The sequence below is a fragment of the Prunus avium genome, chromosome 4, assembly GCF_965620075.1.
Source record: "Prunus avium chromosome 4, drPruAviu1.hap1.1, whole genome shotgun sequence".
In the NCBI taxonomy this organism is placed as follows: Eukaryota; Viridiplantae; Streptophyta; class Magnoliopsida; order Rosales; family Rosaceae; genus Prunus; species Prunus avium.
The window spans coordinates 13085833-13109416 of record NC_142287.1 but is presented as its reverse complement, the minus strand read 5'-3'; the positions used below and the strand labels follow the sequence as shown (position 1 = coordinate 13109416).

Genomic DNA, 23584 nt, shown 5'->3' with positions numbered 1-23584 from the left:
TGAATCTCCCATTTATAATGTTACTAGATAATACATGCAATCTTTAATTAGTTCATAAGAAAAAAAATATATATATATGAAGATAATTTTTTCCCTTTTTGTTTTGGCATGGACTATATATATATATAAAGAAGGGAAACGCAAAACCAAAAAAAAAAAAGATGATTGTAGATGAAGAAGGCTATCGATATTTGATGAATAGCAACCAAAAAAAAGGATGATGTAGAAAAATTACATAAACAAAAAAAAAAACAGCAACCAAAAAACTATTCAAGAAAAAAAAAAAAACAGCAACAAAAAAAAAAGAACGAAGCAAAAGCAGAATCTTTGGTTCATGGTTATATGGTCTTATGATAGGGTTGCATTTACTAACGTGGCTTGTTGAATGAATTATGATACTTTTCGTTGCTTTTTGCATAATTATCATATATTTTGTCAAGCAACGGCAATTATTTGTATGATGATGTACAACCAGGATATATGATGATGTATAGCAGAAAAAAAACAAGCAACGCCAATTGCTTGGATACAAGCAACGGCATACAGGATGTGTAGAAAGCGTAGAAAAAGAGAAGAAATTTTTTACCTCCACTTGACAAGCACGCACGTTCAACGACTGGAGAGCGTAGAGCACGTTCAAAGTTTCTAGGGTTTACATACGATTTGTCAAAGCCTTTTGTATTTATACTTACCACTTTAATTTCTAACGAAATTGGGCAACTTATTAATTCCTTCAAAATAAATTACTTTTTGAATACACCTAAATTTTGTTTGACTTTTAAAAAGTCATAATTGAATACACCTTGATTTCGATGTATTTTTTTAATATCAATTGAAATCTGAATTGAATACACCCAAACTTTTACAAACTCTTTTAAAATCTAAATTGAATACACCCAGACTTTTAAACTCTTTTAAAATCTTAATTGAATACACCCCCCTTAGTGTCATCTACACGAATGACTTGAGACCAATAATCCTCCCAATTGAACAAATATAGAGTGTTTATGCATATATTTATTTCTAATGAGATAGTAAATATATATGGATATTTTAATTGAGCTATATTAGTCATTGAAATTTGAAGTTTTATGGCATGTTGAGCTTTTGAATGGTTTCGTACTCTAGAAAGTAATTTAAGTATGGAACAAATTGTGAATTTGTTGGTTGTAATTGGGCAAACAATGTTTAAAAAAATGCAAAAAGAAAGAGAATTGGGCTTAGGCCCAAACCAATAGAACCAAACCAAACCAAATCGTCTTAAATTAATTTGGTTCGGTTTGGTTTTCTTCATGACTTTTATCAAAATTGAACCGAACCAAATTATTATATTATAATTGATTCGACCGTAATTTTCTGGTAAAACAGATCCAATTTGGATTGTGCCCACCCCTACTTTGTAGCCCGACTTGGCCTATGAGAACTTATTATGCACGTTTCCTAGACCCACCCACCAATCAAGTTTCTGAAACATTATCCGCTTCTCTTTTCAGCGGCAGAGAAGGCTTCGTATTTGCTCGTAATGTTGCTATTAGCTCTCTCTGTGGCTGCTGGTCCCTGCGGTCCTGCACCTAGATGCTATATGCACGTACTCTGCTTTCCCTTTCCGTGCATGTGGGGCTTCTTCGCTCCTGCGCGCGGCTATATACTTTCAAAGCTTTCAAAAACACTGCCATTGAAGAAACAGTCAGCAGCTAGATAGCCATTGAATTTCTCTCTCTCTCTCTCTCTCTCAACCATGAAAAGCCTATGCATTGATCTTTTTAAGAATTGCAGGTTCTTCTTCTCCCCTTACTTATTCCTTACTCTGTCTACTGTTCAAATTAATTAAAGTCATTATTATATCCATTTGCTATCATTATTTTCTAATGTAGAGATGCATTAATTGAGTTCAAATGATCCCACAAGTGGCAGGGCAGTGTAAGTTATATTGTTTGTTTCAATTTTAATTGTTCTCAGTTGTTATTGTCCTGCCTCCTAAGTCCTTGAAGAGCCAAAAATTTAATTGACCTTGCAAGCCAGCTACCCATTACTGAATACTACTTTTAATTTAATTGGAAGTACTCGTTTTAATTTGCTTCCTATTCTTCTAATTACAGTGCAACCAGTTTGGCGGGTACTAGGAGCAGCAGAGTTTTAACTTACCGGTTTCAGAGAACCAACTATCAGACGCATCTGCCCTCCACCAAACTTACATTCTCTTCCTACTCGTAAGATCTCTTTTTGTCCATAAACATTTCGTTCAATTTGTATATATCATCATTTCTCAAGTAAGTTTCTTCTTCTTACATTATTTTTGTTTGTTTTTTTTTTTTCTGTTTCTAGTACTAAAACTTGCTTTGCAACTCTATCGGCTGTAACCTCGGAGGTGGAAGAAAAACAAACATTCAATCCCGACAAAGCTGGCGAGCTAGTTAAGGAGCTGCGAAACAGTTTCAATTCGGGAAGGACGAAAAGCTATGAGTGGAGAATGTCACAGTTGGAGAACATTGCAAAGATGCTTGAAGAGAAAGAGAAAGAGATTACTGAAGCTCTTTACAAGGACCTCTCCAAGCCTGAAGTCGAAGCATTTATATCCGAGGTCTCATTCTTTTCCTTTTCTCCATGCTGCTGATTAAATAAGTTCTGCTTCCTTTGTTTTTCATACATAATAGTCCCAGTGTGTTTTCCAGTGCTTGTTCATATCATACACTACAATTGTGAATCTGAAAAACAAAACGAAGGTCTATTCTAGAGGCTACAGGGACACTGATATAGTATCTGTCAATGTGATACCCCAATTCTGTTGGTATGCATATTATACAAGCGTGTGTTACAGTCCCACATCGATCTATTCTAGAGGCTATAAGGACATTGATATGTATCTGTCAATGAGATAAAGTATCTATTATATGTATCAAGGGCACAGAGAAAAACCAATTTGAGCCTTGACAAGGTCCTCAGAATTTATTATATGTAGAAAGTTGTTGTATTAGTGATGATGTCAAGTGTAGGCTTGAGCATCCAGAGGAAATGTTTCTGTAGCTCAAGCCTGGACTCGTGGGCTTAAGTATTCGGTGTGGGTTCTGGTTTTCTTCTCCTGATTTGACATATTCTTTAGCAATTTTTGGTATCTATTTCCTTCTAGTTTCACTGTATGACATTCTCTATTGTGATTTAGGGTTTTAAGAAGCCTATTTATATATGTCCTTTAGAGTCTTAGCCTTTGTTTTGGGTTCAGTTACCGAATTTAGTGTTTTGTCTCTTATAGGGTTGAGACAGACGAACTGAGGGCAAAATCTGGTGTCTTTGTGGATCACCATTGTCATTGTCATCGCCTATTGGCCTAACTTGGTTTGGGGTTTGCTAAACTCTTACATTGTTGTTGATTGTTTGTTTCTTCTGCATTTTTTGAAACCAAGTTAAGTTAGTGTTTGTGCGATCTTGAGCTAGGAATCTAGTACAATATTCTTAACAAGGAATTCTAAGAATGCATAAGTAAATGTAGGGAAATTTGAGGAATTTTAGAACGAATGCAGAGAAACCTTTTCTCCAAACCAGAAATTACACTCCAAGCAGTCCTGGCTCATTGTTGCTCATGCAATGACACATGTAAACATTCTTGTTACTCAGAAAACTTTCTTTGAGGAAACACAATCCAGAAAACATCATAAATCAGCCTTTCATCCACTCTAAGGATGGCATGGTCCCCATAAATGCTCAGGAGGTGGCATGCATATTTGTTACCTTGTTTCGACCTGAAGCTCAGTGCGCTGTATACGCTTCTAATTCCCCTTATGTTTGCATGCTCTAGAAATTTGACTCCTATTTAGAGGCTCTAAGGCTTATAATGGGACTACCCCATTGTTTAACACAATGTTTTCACTGTATATAAGTTTGTCATAAATATTTTTGTGTATTTTGTCTCACGTTGTACTAATAAGTATGGATTTTTTATTAATGCAGATTGTTACTGCAAAATCCTCATGTAACGAGGCACTGAAAGAATTGAGACAGTGGATGATTCCGCAAAAGGTGATTAGAGTAAATATCCTTTTGGTCAAGGATGACAAGTCCTCTCATCCACTCTTCTTCCGGACCAATATATCCTCCAATATTTACTATAATAAGTGAAATATAAAGTAATTTTGTTGATGCGCATTTCAGGTCAACACTTCAATTACAACATTTCCATCATCAGCAGAAATTGTGTCAGATCCTCTAGGAGTTGTGTTGGTCATCTCAACATGGAACTTTCCTTTCTGTATGTTAATACGTTGCTGCACAGTTCAGAACTAGTTAGTTATACCAATCACAAGTTGCATACTTGTCACCTTTTTAGATATGACGTGCTGTTTTATTTTTATTTTCCAGTGTTATCTCTTGATCCAGTCATTGGAGCTATTTCAGCTGGCAATGCTGTTGTGCTAAAACCTTCAGAAATTGCTCCAGCTACATCTTCACTTCTTGCAAAATTAGTAGAGGAGTATTTAGATAATTCAGCTGTAAAAGTTGTTGAGGGGGCTGTTCCAGAAACAACTGCACTTTTAGAGCAGAAGTGGGATAAGATACTCTATACAGGTTATCAATCTTTCAAATGATGATCTTCCTCAATTTTATATGAGTACTTTTTTTAATAGGCTTGTAGTGACATGTACTACACTACTCAGGGTAAAAGATATGCGCCTCATTATCAATTTCTGTGGTGCTTCCAGAATCTTAATTTTAATTTTATATGATTTTCTGCACCATAGCTTTACCCTTGCCACCACTACTTGGAGGTATTATCTACATTGACCGTAAAGGTTTCCATAGTTCAAACTTGAGATTCATTACATGAAAGGTTGGCCCTTATTTTGGTAGGCTTTTCTTAATTGTGTGCCGTGTATCAGTGAGTGAACATGGGTTAGTGAACATTTGCAGTACTAGTTAGTTCATAGTTCTTTTCTAATACGTAATAACTGTTTACGTTTTAATTCTAAGTATGACAAGTCACATAGAGAAATGCGTGGTTCAAATTCAAAATCTGGTAAAAGAAGTTTGGCAAGAGAAGGTTACGCTATATGTATACATATATTTAGCGTTCTTCTTACATAGTTATATTTAGCGTTCTTCTTACATAGTTCTTTGCTTCGTGCATTGGTTGACTCCTAATTAGCTAGTAACATACTGACAGAGTATTTGTATACCGTACAGGTAGTGCAAGAGTAGGGCGCATTGTGATGGCTGCTGCTGCAAAACACCTTACACCTGTAATTCTAGAACTCGGTGGAAAGTCCCCAGCTGTTGTCCATTCAGATGTCGATTTACAAGTAATCGGTTCTCTTACATACGACAACATGAATTACCGTTTCATCTAAATTTGAGGCTTTGCTTTAACTGTTTCTGTTAAACTTTTAAGGTTGCTGTTAGGAGGATAATAGCAGGAAAATGGGCATTGAACAATGGACAAGCTTGTATCGGTGTTGATTATATTATCACTACAAAAGACTTTGCTCCAAAGTTGGTACGATGCTCCCCTAGGAAAACTTAAAATTGTGAATAGAAAAAGTTGTGTATGTTTTATTACGCATTCATCTCATATTACATAGGCAAACTGTCTCATAAGGCTATACACTTATTTTTAGTCTCTCCGTCTAATAGCTTGAGCTTTTCGGTTGGATACTTCAACATGGTTTCAAAGAATTTTCAGTCTCCTCAAAAGAGGAAGGTTCACCACACGTGTGCATGCGTGAGCGCATGCGACTATTTAGCCTCTGCATCACACTTCAATATGTTTCAGGTTACTTTTCTGAAAGCATGTCTACTTGACAGATAGAAGCTCTAAAAATTGAACTTGAGCAATTTTTTGGGAAAGATCCAATGAATTCAAGGGATATATCCAGGATAGTAAGCTCAACCCAGTTTAAACGTTTGGCAAAGCTGTTGGATGAGGATAAGGTCTCTGATAAGATTGTCCTCGGAGGCCAAATGGATGAGAACCAATTGTGAGTGACAATGACCTTCCTTGCTTGTTAAGAAATGTTAAAACTGTATATAAATAGAATGTACAATTCTTCTTAAATGAATTCTCCTTATATCATGTATTCGATGCAGGAAAATAGCTCCAACTATCTTGTTAGATATCCCAGAAGAGTCTCAGCTTATGCAGGAGGAGATATTTGGGCCATTGATGCCTATTGTCACTGTGAGTACTCGAATTACATCATTACTCTTAACATTGACCTAAGAGATTACATTCTACTCTGGACTAATTCTTAACCTAAGCAAATTGGAGAGATGAGAGCTTGAGATGAGTAGAGGAAAGCCCTCTATTTATTTGTGTGGAACAGGACTAGTTTATTTATCAACCATATGTAAATGGAAATTGAAACTAATTCATCTATTAATTTCCATGTAACTTTGTCATGCTTATTAGCCCCTCTCATTATGTCTTTTTATTAATTGGTCATAAGGTTGAGAAGATTGAAGACAGTTTTGATGTCATAAATTCAAGGCCAAAGCCTCTTGCAGTGTATGTTTTCACAAACAATGAGCAGCTGAAGAAGGGCTTTGTGGAAAACATATCATCTGGAGGAATGCTCATCAATGACACCGTTCTACATGTGACTGATTCTTCTCCTCTATGCATACATACATACATCATCTTTGCATTTCTGCATCTTCACAAACTAAAATGAAGACCTTATCGTCAACTAATTAAACCGGCATCCAACAGCTACCAGTCTGAAACTAGCACAAATAACTTGCCATTTTCTCTCAAATTGAATTTAATTGACTAAAGCCATATACTTGTCACTATCTCCGAGTTAGCATATGATACTCGCTTATATTTATTTATGCTTTTACACTGGATAATCAAGTTTAGCTGTATATCCATCTGTGTTAACCAATAAGCTAATTCATTCTTGACATGCATGCTGTGCAGGTTAGCATAAGCGGTTTACCATTTGGAGGAGTTGGGGAGAGTGGAATGGGTTCATACCATGGTAAATTCTCCTTTGATGGGTTTAGCCACAAGAAGGCAGTTCTTTACAGAAGTTTTAGTGGAGATTCATCTCTGAGGTACCCACCATACACACCTGAAAAGCAAAGATTGCTCAAGGCAGTGATCAGTGGTGACATATTTAGCATAATCCTGGCTTTGATTGGATGGTCTAAATAATGAAATTTGGCAGGCTCTAGACAGGATGTCTTCAATTCAGTTTTTCTTGTATGTAAGTTGATATGGATCAATCAAATTTAGGCCTCTTCGACTGAATAATATGCATTGCAATGTATGTATCTGTAATTGCTGTTCTGGTTACGTTATAATATTGCTTTTCCCTACAAATTTCAGTTTTGTTAAGTTAAAAAGGTTTAGGCTTTAGGCTTTCCCCTACAAATTTCTGTTTTACCAACTGGGTCTAGCCCAGTGGAAAAGAGCCTTGACTTGCAAACAAGTGGTCTCAAGTTGGAACCCCCATGGCACCTTAGTAGTGTGTGTGAGCTATACCCCACTGGTTATGTTTCAATCCATTTTGCTAAAGGAAAATAACTCAACATCAATCACTCTGTCAAACCCCTTCAGTTACCACCTTGACCAAGGCAGAGGCTACAACAGAAGTGTTACATTGTCTCCGAAAATGATAAAAGAAATTGAGAACTAGAATTGAGCTCAGCACATTGTAAAGAAGTCAGTATATTCTTCATATGTAACGTGAAGTATGCTATATAGTTTTCACCAACAGATATGGTTGGAAATAGAAATACCAAGTACACGTTATTCTACATACATACATACATACATGTGAAATATATAAAATGTACAGTGGAAATGGAACTATTCCCTTCCAATCCTATAAAGTATACAGTGGAGAATGTTTCTTTCTGCAGGATACTTCTCTGTGATCATACACCATTATAAACATGCAAGTCTGAGAACCTCACGAAGCATCACCAAAAGCTGAAACTTCTAGACTTCGGTAGCTGATCACAGTTTCCAGGACCCCATCCAATCATCTGCTTCTCATTGTCATAAATCACCATTTTATCTTGCATTGAAATGTCTGTAAAAGGAACCAAAGAAGCATGATCATTATTGTGTAACCTTCAGAGGTCATGCTTCATAATATACACATGGAAACTCTTACCCCCAATGATGTTAGAATTTTGCAGCCCAACTTCACCACCATTTAGAATTCCCAAGCAAACATTTCCCTTGGACTGCCAGCATATACATCATTAGTTTTCTAAAACAGACAGTGCTTCTACTTGAAATGGAGAACAAAATGAAGAAAAATAGGGAGATCATGGAAGGTGAAATTTACCGATATAATTAGATAAGCTTCTGGGGGCAATTCAAACTGCGTGGTATCTTTTCTACCACTAGCGAATCTTAATGCTAAGGGCTTGAAGTATGTCTTGACATCACGTACGTTTTTAAATGGCTTTCGACCTTTCCAACAAAGTGGGAGAGTCCTGTCATCTAGAGCTTCTTTTAAAGGTTTTCCAGTTAGTTCTCTTTTCAACTACAGTATGACAAGAATAACATGAATCAACTTTTATTCTAAAGTTATATACATTGAATAACAGCAACATTCTGAAAACTGTTAACTGGAAATGAAAGGATGATTAATTTTAGTGAGGCAAAAGCCATAATATGAGGGAAAATGGAAGCATTGTAAGTTCTAGATGTAAGTAATGAAAAGGCAGACTAGTTTTTGACAAAGCTCTTAACTCACCCATGAAGTCAAAAATTGATAAGCCTGAGAATTAAGGTAAGTGTATGAGCTTCCACTGTCAAAAACCATAACGAGGTTTCTAAACCCAGTAGATTTCCCACCGACTATAAGTTCCGCAAGTCCTGGGGAGTAATGTTTGCTGCATAAACCACAAGGAGAATAATTGGTGCAGGAAAAGATGATTATGAATCATGAATTATGAAGCATACATTAAAATAAAACCTTTGTTAGATGAAAAACAGGGTTCAAGAAGGGTTTATTACGTGTAATCAGGTGACATTGGTGTCCAAACTACGCGTGAAGAATCATAAAGGCCATCCCCCAAGAAGAAAAACCCTCCCCCTCGCCCACTTAAACAGTGACCAATGACATGTCGCACCAGACCCTGATTACTAAGTTGTGATACGATGCTAGATTTTCCCTTGCCAAGGCCGAGGACTCCATCTATGGGATGATAAGATGAACCAGGAAGTTGATCGTATCCACACCTGTAGACATGAAACATTAAACAATTAAATGATCAAGTATGTCAGCAAGTTTAGGAAACATTGGTTTGTGGCGCCTCAGTATAATCTAAGGTTTGGTTTCTGTTCATATCATATTGTCAAACTTAGTTTATGTTTTCATCAAGTGTCCAATAGGGTACGGTGCATACATTTCATTTTTATCTGACCCAAATCATCACAAGAGGCATCACCATATTGTTAATTCTTCTCAAACAAACTAATTAAACTTGTCAGCTTTAATTCTTCTCACTAAATTACTTCAGAGAAATAAACTACTTATCCACAACAATTAACTTAATCATGTTTCATTCCCATGAGGACTTTACGATCTAAGTTGCAACAGCAATTATACGCAGCTATTGATCTAGCTACTTACTAGGCAGTTGCAAAGAGCTGTTTGTCTAAACAAAGTTTCTTGGGAAAAAAAAAACAAAAACAAAACAAAAGGGATGGGCACACGATTTGAGCTTAATCCATTGCAAGAAACAGAAAAAAATCTTAGACCATGTAGGCCAAATCAAATAAATAGTTCCATAAGGATTTAAAATTAAAGTATGCTATGGCAATTTCTTTCATTGGCATGGTGATGAGAATCAGGCGATGATTACTTCAAGAAACACAAATATTTCAGTAGAATAGATAATTAAGCATTGTTAGAGATAATATTGATGAATAATTTAAGCAGGAAAAGTTACCAACCCAAGGGCCAGGCGAGTTGTTTGCTGGTTTCCATTGGTAAAGTTGAGGAGAAAGGAATCCCTTACAAGTACACCAAGGGATGAGCCACCATCTGCATACTCAACCTCATAGTCACATTGCTCCGGATTATCACATTTGTGGGAACCCGGTGCATGCAAGGCCTCACAGAGGGGGTCCTTACAGACCACTAGATCATTGTTGGGACGGTAAAATGGATGAGGAGCCTGCAAAGTGCAAAGTTAAAAGGATAAATATACGTTAGGACCCTTTTTCCATAACAATTTTTTTTGTATTAAGAAGGTTTAGCATTCAGTAAAATATGGGACTCCAAAAAAAACATGATTCATTAGAATTGGAGGACAGTAATTGAACAATGCAAGATATGAACAAGAAATTCAGCCAGAGAGGGAAGCGATAGATGTCGTATCAGAATCATCATGTAGGAATTAAGCAGGAGAAATGTTGGTTTCTTTAGAATACAATTTTCTTTTCTGTTTTCCATTTTAACTAGAAGCAAGCATTAGTTCCAAGCTAGATGCCCACAAGACAGTAACAAGTAACAACTAGTGCATTCTAACAAGAAAAGTTAGTACAATATGAAGTTGTGATTTATAATTAATTACCTCAGTGCATCTGACACAGGGAGCATCACATTGGAGCCATGTGAGATCACTACCAGTGTCTGGATCAAGAAAGTAGGGCTTTGGAGGCTGACCAATGTTAAGAGTGACATTATAAGACCTGCAAAACAACCCCATTGACTTGAGAGAGTTGAAAACAAACACACTTTTTGTACTATGAAGATTGATTAAAAGCAAACACATGGACTTGCACAAATGACACAACGAGACTTACCCAATAGGGTACACGTTTCCATGAACCGGTAAGACAATGGAGGAGGCTGCGCGGTTGAGCCCCAAAGACGACGTCGCTTCATCCGGTAGCATAGTTTTCCTTCTACCCCGATGGTACTGATCACCGAAAGAAGCTGATGACATAGTTGCAGACAAACCCATCACCAACAGCGACATCAACAACAACAACCACCCAGACTTTCCCTCCGTTTTCATTTTCTGTTTCACAGTAGGCAATAGAATGAATGAACGAAGGAACAAAATTAGGATAAAAGTGTTATTTTGTCTTTTTTCTATGAGAAACTTCACAAGGTGTTCGATAAAATGACTGAAAGAAAATGGAATATATTCCAATGGAGTTGGGTGAATGCATTTAAGGACTCATGGTATTGCTTGCTTCCTTTGATTTCTGCTAATTACCTTTCTTCTTCCCTCCAAGTTATTGCAGAATCCTTCTAATCCATCATATTTGAACTTCTTTATTCTTTTCTTCCTTTAACATTGGAATTGCTTGTGTGAATTTTTGCTTAGTTGGATTTTGGAACCAGCATTGTTTTTTATGCCAATTTTTTAACGAAGATACCAAATGCCAAATGCTTCTTTGCTCAAAGGAAATGACCAAATAACGTTATTTCTTGGAAATTTCAAGGTAACATTGCATTACAAGTACAAAGGGCCCCATTTTGGGCGGAAATACCTGTTTCCAAATTTTTCGAAGTCTACCAATTTCCTAAAGGAGGGGAGGAGGAGGAGCAATAAGAAGGTCGACAAAAGGAGGATGTTTAATTTCATAAAAAGAGTTTTCCTCTTTTTTTTAGTATGGATATGAAGTTTGTTGGAATATAACATGCCACATACCTTCGAGTTCAGATATGATGTTTTCGAGTTTCATTGTGTCCCATAAATAATATTTTGACACTTATCTCCAACTTAACTGGTGATTAATGTGTGTTCATTTTTGTTGAGAAAATATAAACAAAACCAAAATCTCTTTTTTTTTTTTTAATTAAGAAGGGGGTCAAAGCCCCAGGAAACAGACTACACACACAGGTCTAAACAGACTAATCTAGAATGAACAATTCCAAGCAAATCATCAACAAGATAAGCACTTAACCAACTAGGGGCATGCTCAAACACGCACAGCCCAAGATCCACTTGATAACTCCAATTAGCCAATTGGTCAGCAACACCATTCTTCTCACGAAAAACATGCTGAAGAGCACAACTGGAAACCTGCTGCATAAGGTCACAACAGCTCCTAACCAGAGTAGCTAAAGGATGCACAGTAAGCATAGAAGAATTCTGATAGAGATTGATTGCAGTAGCTGAGTCCATTTCAATGATGAGACAATTGATGCCTTCCTCAATTGCTAACTTCAAACCAAAGAAAAGACCCCATATCTCAGCCTCAAGAACTTGACCTTTTCCCAGATTAACAGCAAAACCACTTACCCAGTCACCAGCAGAGTCACGAATGACTCCCCCAGCACCAATGCAACCAGTAACACTTCTACTTGAGCCATCCACATTCAGTTTGAACTGTCCAAGCCTAGGAGGCTCCCAGGCAACATGAATTTGAACTTTATTTACCCCTTTAGTGCGATTAGAAGCTGACTTAATCCACTCTTGGGCTGCCCCCCAAATAACTTGTCTAGGACTAGAGAGGACTGTATCCTCATTCTGGAAAATATACTTATTTCTCCAACACCATAAATGCCAGCAAGTAAACACAAAAACAGTACTCCAAGGAACATCACCATTCCATTTCTCCGTAGAAAGCACATTGACCTTCATCCAAGGCTGAGCATCTAAAAGGAAAAAATTATGAGCATAGGCAGGGAGGATAGCATTCCATGTAGATCGAGCTCGCTCACAATCACGAAGAATGTGAAGAACAGTTTCAGTAGGCCAAGAACAAAGGCCACATGAAGGGTTAGAAGTTAACTGCCTTCGAACCCGCTGATCATTAGATAAAATTTTGCCTTGAGAAGCCAGCCACATAAAGTATTGTAGCTTAGGAGGAACATTTAAACTCCACAAGGATTTCCAACAAGAGTCAGGAAAAGAACAACCTTGAAAGAATAAACTATAAGCAGATTTAACAGAAAAGTTGCCATTAGCACTAACCTTCCAAATCTGAGTATCAGGTATTTTTTTTGCATCTTATTTTAATTATGATTTGTTGATGGTGAAACTTTGTGTTAATTCTTTTAAGTGTTGTGTAGGTTGTTTTGTTAAGGCTTTGGGAAGAATGGATGCAGCAAATTTTTTGCAAGGATATTATCTTTATGTGTATTTTTGTGATGGGTTGTAATATTTAATTTCATAAGTTTAATTTGGTTTGTGTATTATTTTTTGTAATGGTTTGTAAGAGATTATATTTTCTTTCCTTGGTTGGTTGGTTAAATGTGTGAATGTGAGATTCATGTAGTTTAGAAACTTAGATTGGAATGATTGATACTTGGACGGTTTAATTTACATAATTTCAGGTTTTGAAAGATAAGTAAAAAGTGTTTTGGGCTTGCTCATAAGAATTTAATAGGTTTTGGCAATTTGACAACAAAAAAAGTGTTTTGGCTGAATGAAAGTAAATCTGATTTGGGCTTTGTTTTGCTTAAAAAAAATGATTTGGGCTTTTTTTTGCTGAAAGTAAATAAGATTTGGGCTTTTGAAAATGTTAAATTTGGGCTCAAGCCCAAACCGATCAGAACCAGAATCGACTCGAGAACCGGAGGCCCATTCCTGATTCGGCCCAATTTCAAGTTTCACCTTAGATCCGACCCGACCCGAGAATCGAGCTTTCCTTCAATTTGGCTCGCGGGTCGGCCAAAATTTGACCCGACCCGAACCGTGCCCAGGCCTAGTAGTGTCCAAGTAAAATAAAGCTTACCTCTGTCCTTAAAAGTGAAAATTTATTTCAGACAATCCCATGGGTATCCATGGTTGAAAATTTACCCTCATGTGATAAAGAATTCTATTTATACAAGTGAAAGGGCTTCACCAACCCAGAACAACTTAGTTCAAGATCAGATGGGCTCAATTCCCACTACAAAACTTCAAACACATTTGTTTCTCTTAACATCAAATCAAATGCACTATAATTACATGTCATGCATACTTAAAAAAGAAAAATTAAAAAAATTTCTGCTACATAATCCCTGGAAATTGTAACAATTTTCTACAGTAATCATTACCTATTAACATATTATGGAGAATCTAACCCGAGCCCACCAGCTTGATGCTTTTCTCACTGAGCAAGAGCACTAACAAAAGGTCCTTTTATGATGACATCATAAATTCATTTGGTCTCTAAACCAACTTTAAAAGAATATTAGGTACTAAATAAAATAATAATGGACCTATGTCAAGCATCCTATCGAATAGCACTGCACGAGTCCGGCCCGTTTTTTTTTTTTCTTCAAATTTTTCTGGTCCTGCCACTTTCACAAACCCAACAAGTTTGATCTAAAATTGGGTTTGTAAGTAGGCAAACATGTTCTGCTGGTCCATTTGGTACTGAGGCTGAGCAGCGCCGAAAGGGTCAAGAATATCTGAGAAGCCATCCATGTAATTGATGAACTGATTATCAAGGGTATTAAAGGAATTCTCTAATTCATCACTGCTCCATTGAAGCTCGCTTTGGACCTCCTTCTCCCACGTGACCTCTGGCGACAGCACGTGCTCCGAGCAGCTGGAGTAGTCCGTCGTCTGCTGCACCCTCGGTGCTGAATCCATCGACGACATATCCGTATGGGGTGGTGGCATTTTGGTCATTTCCGGTTTTTGCTCATGCGATATTTCTGGGTATTCGGTCATTTTACTGCGCTCCATGGTAACATTTTGTTTCTCTATGCTACCTTTCTTGTTGTATATTCGGCATAGCACCCAATCATCAAGCTGCAATAATACATAAAATCAAATTAGAACAATATAAAATTTGCGGACGTGTGTTAGATCAGTTGACCAAGACAATGTAATAACCGAGTTTAATTCCCGACCTCATACATTAGAGTATTTTAAAATATCGCATTGTTTATTAAAATGAACCATTTTAATTTGAAGAGATTGAATAATTAGGTAAAAGTCAACAAGGTGCAAAAGGATAAAGTTAGGTACCCTCAAGTTGTTGTTGTTTTTCTTGGAAGCCGACCTATCGACATTTGCAAGGCGGTACTCGTGCATGATCCAATTGGTTTTAACTCCTTTGGGCGCTTTGCCAGCGTAGAACACGAGTGCCTTTTTAATCCCAAGTGCCTTGGGCTTTCCAATGTGCTTGTCTGCCCCGGTTGCCTTCCAGTACCCGGTTCCTGCTGCCCGGTTCGGCCTTGAACCGTTTGGATATTTTCTATCCCTTGGCGAAAAGAAATACCACTCTTTTTCTCCATAAAGAGCCATATCTGCAAAAACAACAACAAAATTGCAGAAAAAAATTAAAAATTGAAATCACATCAAAGCAGTCAGAGAAAAAATTTCAACCAATCCAGAGTTCATAAAAGAAATTTTTTTTTTAGTTGGGTTGGGGCCAATTGAGATGAAATCCAGGTGACCCATTAAATTAACCCAATGAAATCCAGTGATTCAATCAGAAATGGGGATTTGACCAAAAATAAAAAAAAATAAAAAAATTGGAAATGGGGGAATTTATTTATACCAGGTAGCTGCCAAGGATCAAACTTGTAAAGATCAATCTCTTTGATGATCGGAACAGCAAGAGACTGCCCAGCACATTTCCGGCACAAGTAATAATTCACCAACTCCTCATCCGTTGGGTGAAATCTGAACCCCGGCGGTAACTCCAGCTCACCTCCTCTTTCCATTTTTATCGTTGACTTTTTATAGCTCCCTTGCTCTTGCTTGCTCTTGATCTTGCTAGTTGTAGATCGCTTTGAATCTCTTCTTCTGGTTTTAGCTCCTCTTCTTCTAGTTTCTTCTTGGATTTGGAACGACTGGGTTTTACAAGACCCCGAAGCCTTTTTATATACCCGACCGCACGCTCAATAAAGACACAACATTATTATTTTTCTTTTTCCTTTTTTCTCTCTTTTTTTAATTTTGACACGTGGGTTCACAGAGAGAGTGAGAGACAGAGGAGGTGGAGAGGCTGACCGCAGCCAGTCGACGGTCTAACCTGAAAGTGCCACGTGTGCATGGCCCACTTTCAGCTTGCTAATTGTGTCATTGCTTTCGTCACCTAATTTGGACGTTCCTCTCTCTCCTCTTTTTTAAACCCTGCCTCTATGGCATCGTTGACGGTCAGTCTCGCTCTCCGCTCTCGATCTCGATCTCCTGTTCCACGAGGAGTTTTTACTTTGTGCAGTTAGCCAATCACCAATTGCCACGTTCGGTATGTGAAGACTTTTTGGTCCGAGCGGAAACTGAAGGACGACCGTTCAACTGTATGGATTTGGCCCCCAACGCATGACGTATGGGACAAAACGTCATGGCGCTGCTGGATCATGGATGGATCCACAATTAACCAATCCAAAATCCTACGACTTACCAAACAAATCATCTCTCTCTCTCTCTCTCTTCAACTTTCGTTCTGCCGCATCACATAATACTTTTCTTCTATTTTTTTTTTCATAAGAAACAAAATTACAAGAAAGATACTCATGAATGAACTCCCAACATTTTCAATATCAAAATAAATCTCAACATCCGTTCACTTATCACATTTTTATACCTCATGATGTGATATGTACGTATCATATGCCACATCAATTAAATCAATGAAGTGTATTTCCATAAAGAAAGTTTAATTAAGAGTTTTTTTATAAAAAAAGAGTGTTAATAAATCATAAAATAAAAAAAGTATTAAATAATTTTAATTGATGTGGCTGTCTACCTCATCTGCTACATAAGGTGGTAAGAGTAGAATTATTCCATCCATACTAATAATAGCATGTTTACTTATAGGAACGCATATTTAAATGATTTTGATTCTCACTTATTTTGTGTTTACTAGAATATTGGTATTGGGATGATTCTAATTTCAAACTTCCCATATCTTTATTACACATAATGAATTAAAAATAATGTGGATTCTATAGAGAATTTATCAAAAATAGCCAAAACTTGACCCCCAATTTCAAAAATGTCAGTTTTTATAAAAAAAATTCAAAAATAGCAGAAAACTCACCTAAATAGACACAATTGCCCTCAAATTTAAAACCCACATAAACCTAAAAAAGAATACCCTAGTAGATTGGGAATCTTCGCACGTAGAGTTTGTTCGTAGACTTATTGCTGCCATAGTCAAATGGTTAGTGCAGTTATTCCTTGGTTCTTCGTTCAATTTCTTCTTCTTTTCTTCATTCAATTTCTTTTTCGTTTTTTCATTTAATCTTCATACTATATTTATAAAATTTCAATTCTGGTTTTGCTGACTTAAGGTTAGTGTAGATAGGCTTGGAAAATTAACGAGTCTAGTAATATGATGATTCTGACATATGTGTAGCAGAAGATGTAATCACATATTGATGTGATGTTATTAGTTCATCAGTATGGACCTTGAGAAAATATGATTTTGGATGCTGATGCAAAACACCAAAAAAGAGACCAACATGTTATGCACTACTAAAGATAGATGATGATGTATTTGGTATCCATTAAGTTTTGTAATTTTTCGATTTCAAATGTTAAAGTCCTTGCCTTTTACTTTTGAGTGCTAGGAGAAAGCCAGTTTACAGAGTTAGAATACATCAATTTACAGAGCTATTATTACGACCTGCACATATGATTCCATTATTTTGTCAGTGATGTTGAATCTTAAATTTTATTTACTGCACACAGAATGTGGAATTACTCTTAAGGCCTTTGAATTTGCATCCAGTTATGCATATGTTCCTTGTTGTAGGCTATTGTCATGTTGCTTATTTAAGAAATGCCTTCTTTTCTTCCTTCTTGTTTCCATTGACTTCATGCAGACCACAAACACAAGAACAGACGAATATGTTCTCTCTGAATTTTATCCAAGTTTTTTATATGGTATGGAAGGCTAGATTTTATATGCTGCAGATTGCATACTGCATATTATTAAGTATTAGTTATTGGTTTCTACTTCGTTTTATAGCTAATGTTTTCTACTTCGTTTTATAGCTAATGTTTTTGGTTTCATTGTCAATCTTTGGTCTGTATGATTTTTTTAATTAATATTTTTGGCTTACCTTTTCAGGCAAATGTCTAGTTTGACAATTTTGATCAACTATGGTGGGAGGTGGGCTAACTCGATGTATAAAAATTGCAAAAGTAAAGGACTACTTGTTTCAGACAAAATTACATTTGAGGAACTCCGGAATAAAGTGTATGACATTGCCAATGTGGACCGAAATGAGTATGAAAGTGATATATGATGCAATGAAAAGTGCATGGCCCACAGAGATAGTCGATGATGATGATGTAAGAGCTTTTATTTTTGAAAGCCTTTCAAGGTCTTACAAGATTCCATTGTGCATTACAGTGAAACGTAAAGTATTTTCTTACGCCAGTGGAAGCAATCAACAAACTCCACTAGTTGAGTTCGAACCAATGCCAATGAACCTCAACTTGGGTACTCAAGGTGATTTAGAAGATTATGAGCAAGATAAGGATTCAGAAGATGACTTGGGAACTGTTGCGTAAATTTAGCTCCACCAAAATGGATTAAGCTGCATCCTCAACTTGTGATACTCGCAAGTGCACGAACCGTTGGTAGTATAGCATATGTAAGTGCGAGGTCGATTCCACAGGGATTGGTGATTGAATGATCCAATTTAGTTTCCCTACACAAAATAGAAACAAAAACAAAGAACATAAAACAAGGAAGAAAGAAATAAGTAACTCAAGCAAATAAGTTCCCAAGTTCAATTTAGATTAATGGATTGATTCTAGCTAAAGTATGATTAAGCCATGGTGTGTGGTCATAACCTTGTGTTCCTAATTCCCTAATTTGATCATTTGTTGTCTAACCTAAAATTAAGCATTAGGAACCCATTAAGCATAGAAGAACATTTTAAACAACCAAGTATGTATCTAATCCCTGTTGTCGAATGTCCATACATACTCTTCCTATTCATAGTTCAATTCGAATTAAAGCATGGTGTATACTCTTAATTCAAACCAAGATAGCTAACATGCAAGCCTAAATGGTGATCAATCATTCAAACTAGCATATTAACTTATAAGCATAATGAATAAGAACAAAAACCATAATTGAAACTTGGAAACTAATTCAACTTGAAAACTTAAGAAAAGAATTTACATAATGAAAAGTAAAGTGGAACTAAGAAAAACTTAAGGAAAATTTCAACACAAAAGATTTCATTACAACAATTGAAAACTAGAAAGAGAAACTAAGAGAATTTGAGGGAGAGAAGGGAAGGGAGCTCTAGAGAAGTGTTTGAGAGCTCCCCCCCTTGGGGTGTGTTTACAAGCTTGGGAAACCTCACTATATATAGGCCTAAGGAAGCTGAAAATCTGAATTAAGTATGGCTAATGCATACAACACTTGTTTTATAAAATCTGAAATGGTTGATGCACTTCACTAATGCATACAACACTTCCATTATAAAATCTGAAATGGTTGATGCACTTCACTAATAAATCCCACCAGCAGCCCTAGCTCATCTTCATGTCACCATGACCAAGCTTCCAACCAGAAATAATAGCTCATCCTGAGGTCAGCATGACCAGCAACTTCAAGGGCTTACGAATTGGGCTTCCCTTAAGCAAATTAAGACTTTAAGCACTCAAACTTGAAGTTCAGAATGTCTTCTTTCCAGCCATATATCATTTGGGCCAATCCAAGGTCGGAGGAGGAAGTTAAGGCCAAAACAAATTGCTAACTCATTTTGCGCGCTGATAAAATCCATCCTGAGCATGGTTCTGTGTTTGCTAGGTAACAGACTCCATATTTATCCAATGGGGCTGAATTTTGGATATGTTATAGTATACACCCATTGGAACAACTTTCATGAAGAATGTGGCCTCATCCGAGCTATGTAGGTTGCTGAAACAAAGCTTGCAATATGACCTACGGAACTGGACTGGCAGGGGGCTGTAGCCATAATGAATTTGTCTTTAAGCTCTTCATCAATTCATCCAAATTAGGCCTTAACATGCTTGAATTGCATGAATTATGTTCTCCAAAGCCATCATTGTTACCTAAAGCTCAATTAACTGAAAGATAAACACAAAAAGGATTAAAAGCACAAGTTTAACTCAAAAACATAACCAAATCATAAGCTAGAAGGGTAAGAAATAATATACAATTATGAACCGATCAGGAACCGAAGAATTTGAGGACTCAGAAGATGAAGTGGAAAATAATACAACACATGTAGATGAGTTGCGTTCTGAGAACATGCAATTTGAGGATATGCCATATGTAGAGGTTGATAATATTTTTCAAGATAATGTTGCCTTCGATGAAAACATGAGATGTGACAAAGTGCCAGCTATCAACTTGCAATGTGATGAGCCTAACTCTAACAATCCAACTGCTCCAAACAAGGATAAAAACATTCTACATGGATCAGACATGACAGAGCTACGCAATTCAAGTGGAGATATAATTGTAGGTCAGGTGTATGAAACTAAGGAGGATTTAAAAACAAAGTTGGGTATCAATGCTATGAAGAAAAATTTTGAGTTCAAAGTGAAGAGATCTAATAAAGAAAGATTTGAAGTTGGTTGTGTGGATGACAGATGCATGTGGAAACTGCGTGCATCAAAGGTACGAAAATCCTCATATTTCCTGGTTAGAAAATATGTTACTAAACACACTTGCTCATTGGATGTTATTCATCGCCATCATCGACAAGCAAGTAGTTATCTTATTGGTCAGTGCATAAAGTCTAAGTATAAGGGTGTATCAAGAGTACATAGACCCCATGACATCATGGAGGATATGCAGAAGGACATGGGTGTGAGTATAACCTATGTGAAGGCTTGGAGAGCTAGGGAACATGCATTGGAGTTGGTTAGGGGATCAGCAGAGGAATCTTACATGAGACTCCCATCATATTGTGCTATGCTAGAAGCCAAAAATCCTGGTACGATAACGCATATTGAAACTGACAGTAATAATCATTTTATGTATTTTTTTTATGTCACTTGGACCTTGCATCAGAGGATTTCACAGTGTTATCAGGCCAGTAATAGCACTTGATGGAACATTTTTAAAAGGTAAATATCTTGGAATGTTGTTTGTTGCCACATGCAAGGACGGAAATAATCAAATATACTCTCTAGCATTTGGAGTTGGAGATTCAGAGAATGATGCATCATGGAATTGGTTTTTGAAAAAATTACGGGAAGCTATTGGGCATATCGATGACTTAGTTTTCATTTCTGATAGACATGAAAGCATTCGGAAGGCTATCTTCACTATATTTCCTGATGCTCATCATGGGGCATGCATATTCCATATAAGCCAAAACCTTAAGAACCACTTTAAGCATGAAAGAGCGCATTCGCTTTATTTTAGAGCTGCTAAGGCATATAGTATTCCCGAATTTGATCGTCATATGGTGCAAATATTTAATGTTGACCCTCATATGGGTAATTATCTTCATGCAGCTGGATATGAAAAGTGGGCTCGTGCGTACTTTAATGGGAAGCGGTACAACGTAATGACAACAAATATTGCTGAATGTCTCAATTCAATCACTAGAGATGCTCGTAAGTTTCCTATCACCAATTTTATGGAGTATTTAAGAATGAATATACTTCAAAATTGGTTTCATAAGCGTCCAACTGAGGCAGCCAAAATGGATTCACATTTGACGGAATGGGCTGACAAATTGGTGTGAGAAAATAACCAAAAAGGATTATCATTACAGGTATTTTGAATTCTTTTTTTTTTTCCGTTGTTGCAAGTATTTAATTTTAAAGAAATTATTGAATTCATTTGTTCTTTTGTTTAAGGAACAGATTTGTTGAAAAGATTTCCAATAAAATGGTTGGGGAGTATTTATAATGTATTTCATTTTTCTTGAATATACAGGTTTCTCCTATTGAGGCATACTCATTTCATGTGTACGATGGAAGTTGTGTTGAAGTTGTAAATTTAGAGGGGAAGTGTTGCACATGCCGAGAATTTGATCTTGACCAACTACCATGTGAACATGCTTGTGCAGCATGTAGGCATCGACAAATTTTGTGCTACCCAATGTGTTCAAAATATTATACTACAAACTCATTGATAATTGCGTATGCAGAACCTATATGGCCAGTTGGGGATCAAACAGATTGGGTGGTGCCTGATGATGTACGAGATAGAATTGTGCTACCACCAATTACACGAAGAAGGCACGGTAGGCGTAAGGAAAAGAGAATCCATTCACGAGGAGAAGAACCATCAACTCGTAAGTGTTCAAGATGTGGTTCAATTGGCCATTATCGACAAACTTGCAAGAATCCGATTGCACTTCATCCTACCTCATAGACTGAGTGGTGTAATATTTTTCTCTTTAACTTTATGAATTGTAATGAATGAATATTTAATTATATATTTTAATGTAGATCGTTTTATTGAATTTTTTATTCTATAGACTACCTCTAAATTTCTGACAATTTTTGAAGAATTAAAGTTATGTGAAATTTTTTTTTTTTTTTGGGTGAGAAGAGGAAATTATACTTGGGCATAGATTCAATAATTTTCTGAATTTTTGGTTCTACATACTTTTTTTTTTTTTTTGGCCAAAGAAATACGTACATTTTATTTGGAGACAAATGAGAGAGAAGAAGATGAGAAGAAGAAGAAAAGAGAGCAGACGGGAGAAGAAGAAATAAAAAAAGATAAGGAAAAGAGAGGGAGTGATGCTGGAGACAAACTGAAGAAGAAGGGGAAAAAAATGAAAAAAGAAATATAGGTGATTGGACTAAGCATGTTTGGAGGAAATATTCCAAAGTTTTATTAAATAAGATTTCTTTTTTAGATTTATGTGGGTTTTAAATTTGAGGGCAATTGTGTCTATTTAGGTGAGTTTTCTGCTATTTTTGAAATTTTTTATAAAAATTGACATTTTTGAAATTGGAGGTCAAGTTTTTGCTATTTTTGATAAATTCATATGTACTTAAATACCCTCAAAATCTTGAATGGTATCAACCTGGGAGTAGTTCATCTAATTCCAATTACTAAGTTCATAGATTCATGAATTCCTCCATTTCTAGTAAATAAACATATAATTATGTAAAATTATACCCTGAATTTGCTAACCCATATGTGTCTATATTTACTTCTCTATAAACATGTTAAAATTGAAATTGCTCAAGTTGAAAAAAGAAGCCTTCGGATATTTCTTACTTGTGACAAAATATGCCAAGAATATTATTAGTAGAACTAGAGGTTAAAATATGATTCAAAGCTGTACTAGAATATCCTGCAATAATTCATTTTTTTTTAATTATAAGTTAAACGTTTTTCCCTTTAATAAACCATGCTCAAGGGCTGCAATTTCAAATTGAAGGACGTACGCATAACCAACAGGGTAAGTTTTACCAGTCTTAACTGTTGAGAATGTTTGTACCATATTGAAAAGTTAAGAGACCTAGCATAGGTTTATAAGGAGTTGGGCTACTCCCTTTACTGCCAATTGGTTTTGGGGTGGAATCTCAACTCCCTTCATGGTATCAGAGCAAGGCTTCACGTGTTGGGCCCAACGGCCACACGTGCTTTCACGTTACCCAGTATGTGTTGTTTACGTGTTAACCAGATTCTTGTAGTTCCTACTTAGTTTTTCTACACCACATCCACATGTGTCCTTCCTTAACTCCTTTAAAAGTTTTTCAACTATAATCCATACTGTTTCTTCTCTAGTGCTCTTTTTCTATGTTTTGCAGT

The 23584-nt window shown here is 36.4% G+C and overlaps 3 protein-coding genes and 1 pseudogene across 4 annotated transcripts; 2 read left to right on the top strand and 2 right to left on the bottom strand.

Annotated features, from left to right (window-relative positions):
- Positions 1 to 1472: 1472 nt before the first annotated feature.
- On the top strand, positions 1473 to 7312 carry ALDH3I1 (aldehyde dehydrogenase 3I1). The gene is made up of 12 exons (XM_021974149.2): positions 1473 to 1776; positions 2100 to 2210; positions 2326 to 2581; positions 3946 to 4014; positions 4147 to 4243; positions 4354 to 4560; positions 5176 to 5291; positions 5381 to 5485; positions 5794 to 5966; positions 6076 to 6166; positions 6435 to 6584; positions 6908 to 7312. The coding sequence occupies exons 1-12, from the start codon at positions 1739 to 1741 to the stop codon at positions 7142 to 7144; spliced, it is 1650 nt and encodes a 549-aa protein (XP_021829841.1). The 5' UTR covers positions 1473 to 1738; the 3' UTR covers positions 7145 to 7312.
- A 326-nt stretch (positions 7313 to 7638) lies between these two features.
- Positions 7639 to 11340, bottom strand: LOC110770052 (Eukaryotic aspartyl protease family protein). 2 transcript variants are annotated; one of them, XM_021974134.2, is made up of 9 exons: positions 11182 to 11340; positions 10763 to 10980; positions 10531 to 10648; positions 9908 to 10131; positions 8966 to 9190; positions 8703 to 8841; positions 8289 to 8489; positions 8112 to 8184; positions 7639 to 8027 (listed from the first exon to the last, which is right to left on the bottom strand). In XM_021974134.2, exons 2-9 carry the CDS (start codon positions 10975 to 10977, stop codon positions 7915 to 7917), a joined length of 1308 nt encoding a protein of 435 aa, XP_021829826.1. In that variant the 5' UTR covers positions 10978 to 10980; positions 11182 to 11340; the 3' UTR covers positions 7639 to 7914. The 2 variants fall into 2 exon arrangements, with proteins under 2 accessions (XP_021829826.1, XP_021829827.1); XM_021974135.2 differs by lacking the exon at positions 11182 to 11340 and having other exon boundaries at positions 10763 to 11102.
- Positions 11341 to 13780: 2440 nt separating this feature from the next.
- Positions 13781 to 15721, bottom strand: LOC110770069 (NAC transcription factor 32-like). The gene is made up of 3 exons (XM_021974152.2): positions 15413 to 15721; positions 14878 to 15158; positions 13781 to 14658 (listed from the first exon to the last, which is right to left on the bottom strand). Exons 1-3 carry the CDS (start codon positions 15576 to 15578, stop codon positions 14227 to 14229), a joined length of 879 nt encoding a protein of 292 aa, XP_021829844.1. The 5' UTR covers positions 15579 to 15721; the 3' UTR covers positions 13781 to 14226.
- A 4926-nt stretch (positions 15722 to 20647) lies between these two features.
- LOC148294834 (uncharacterized) lies at positions 20648 to 21573 on the top strand (annotated as a pseudogene).
- Positions 21574 to 23584: the final 2011 nt, after the last annotated feature.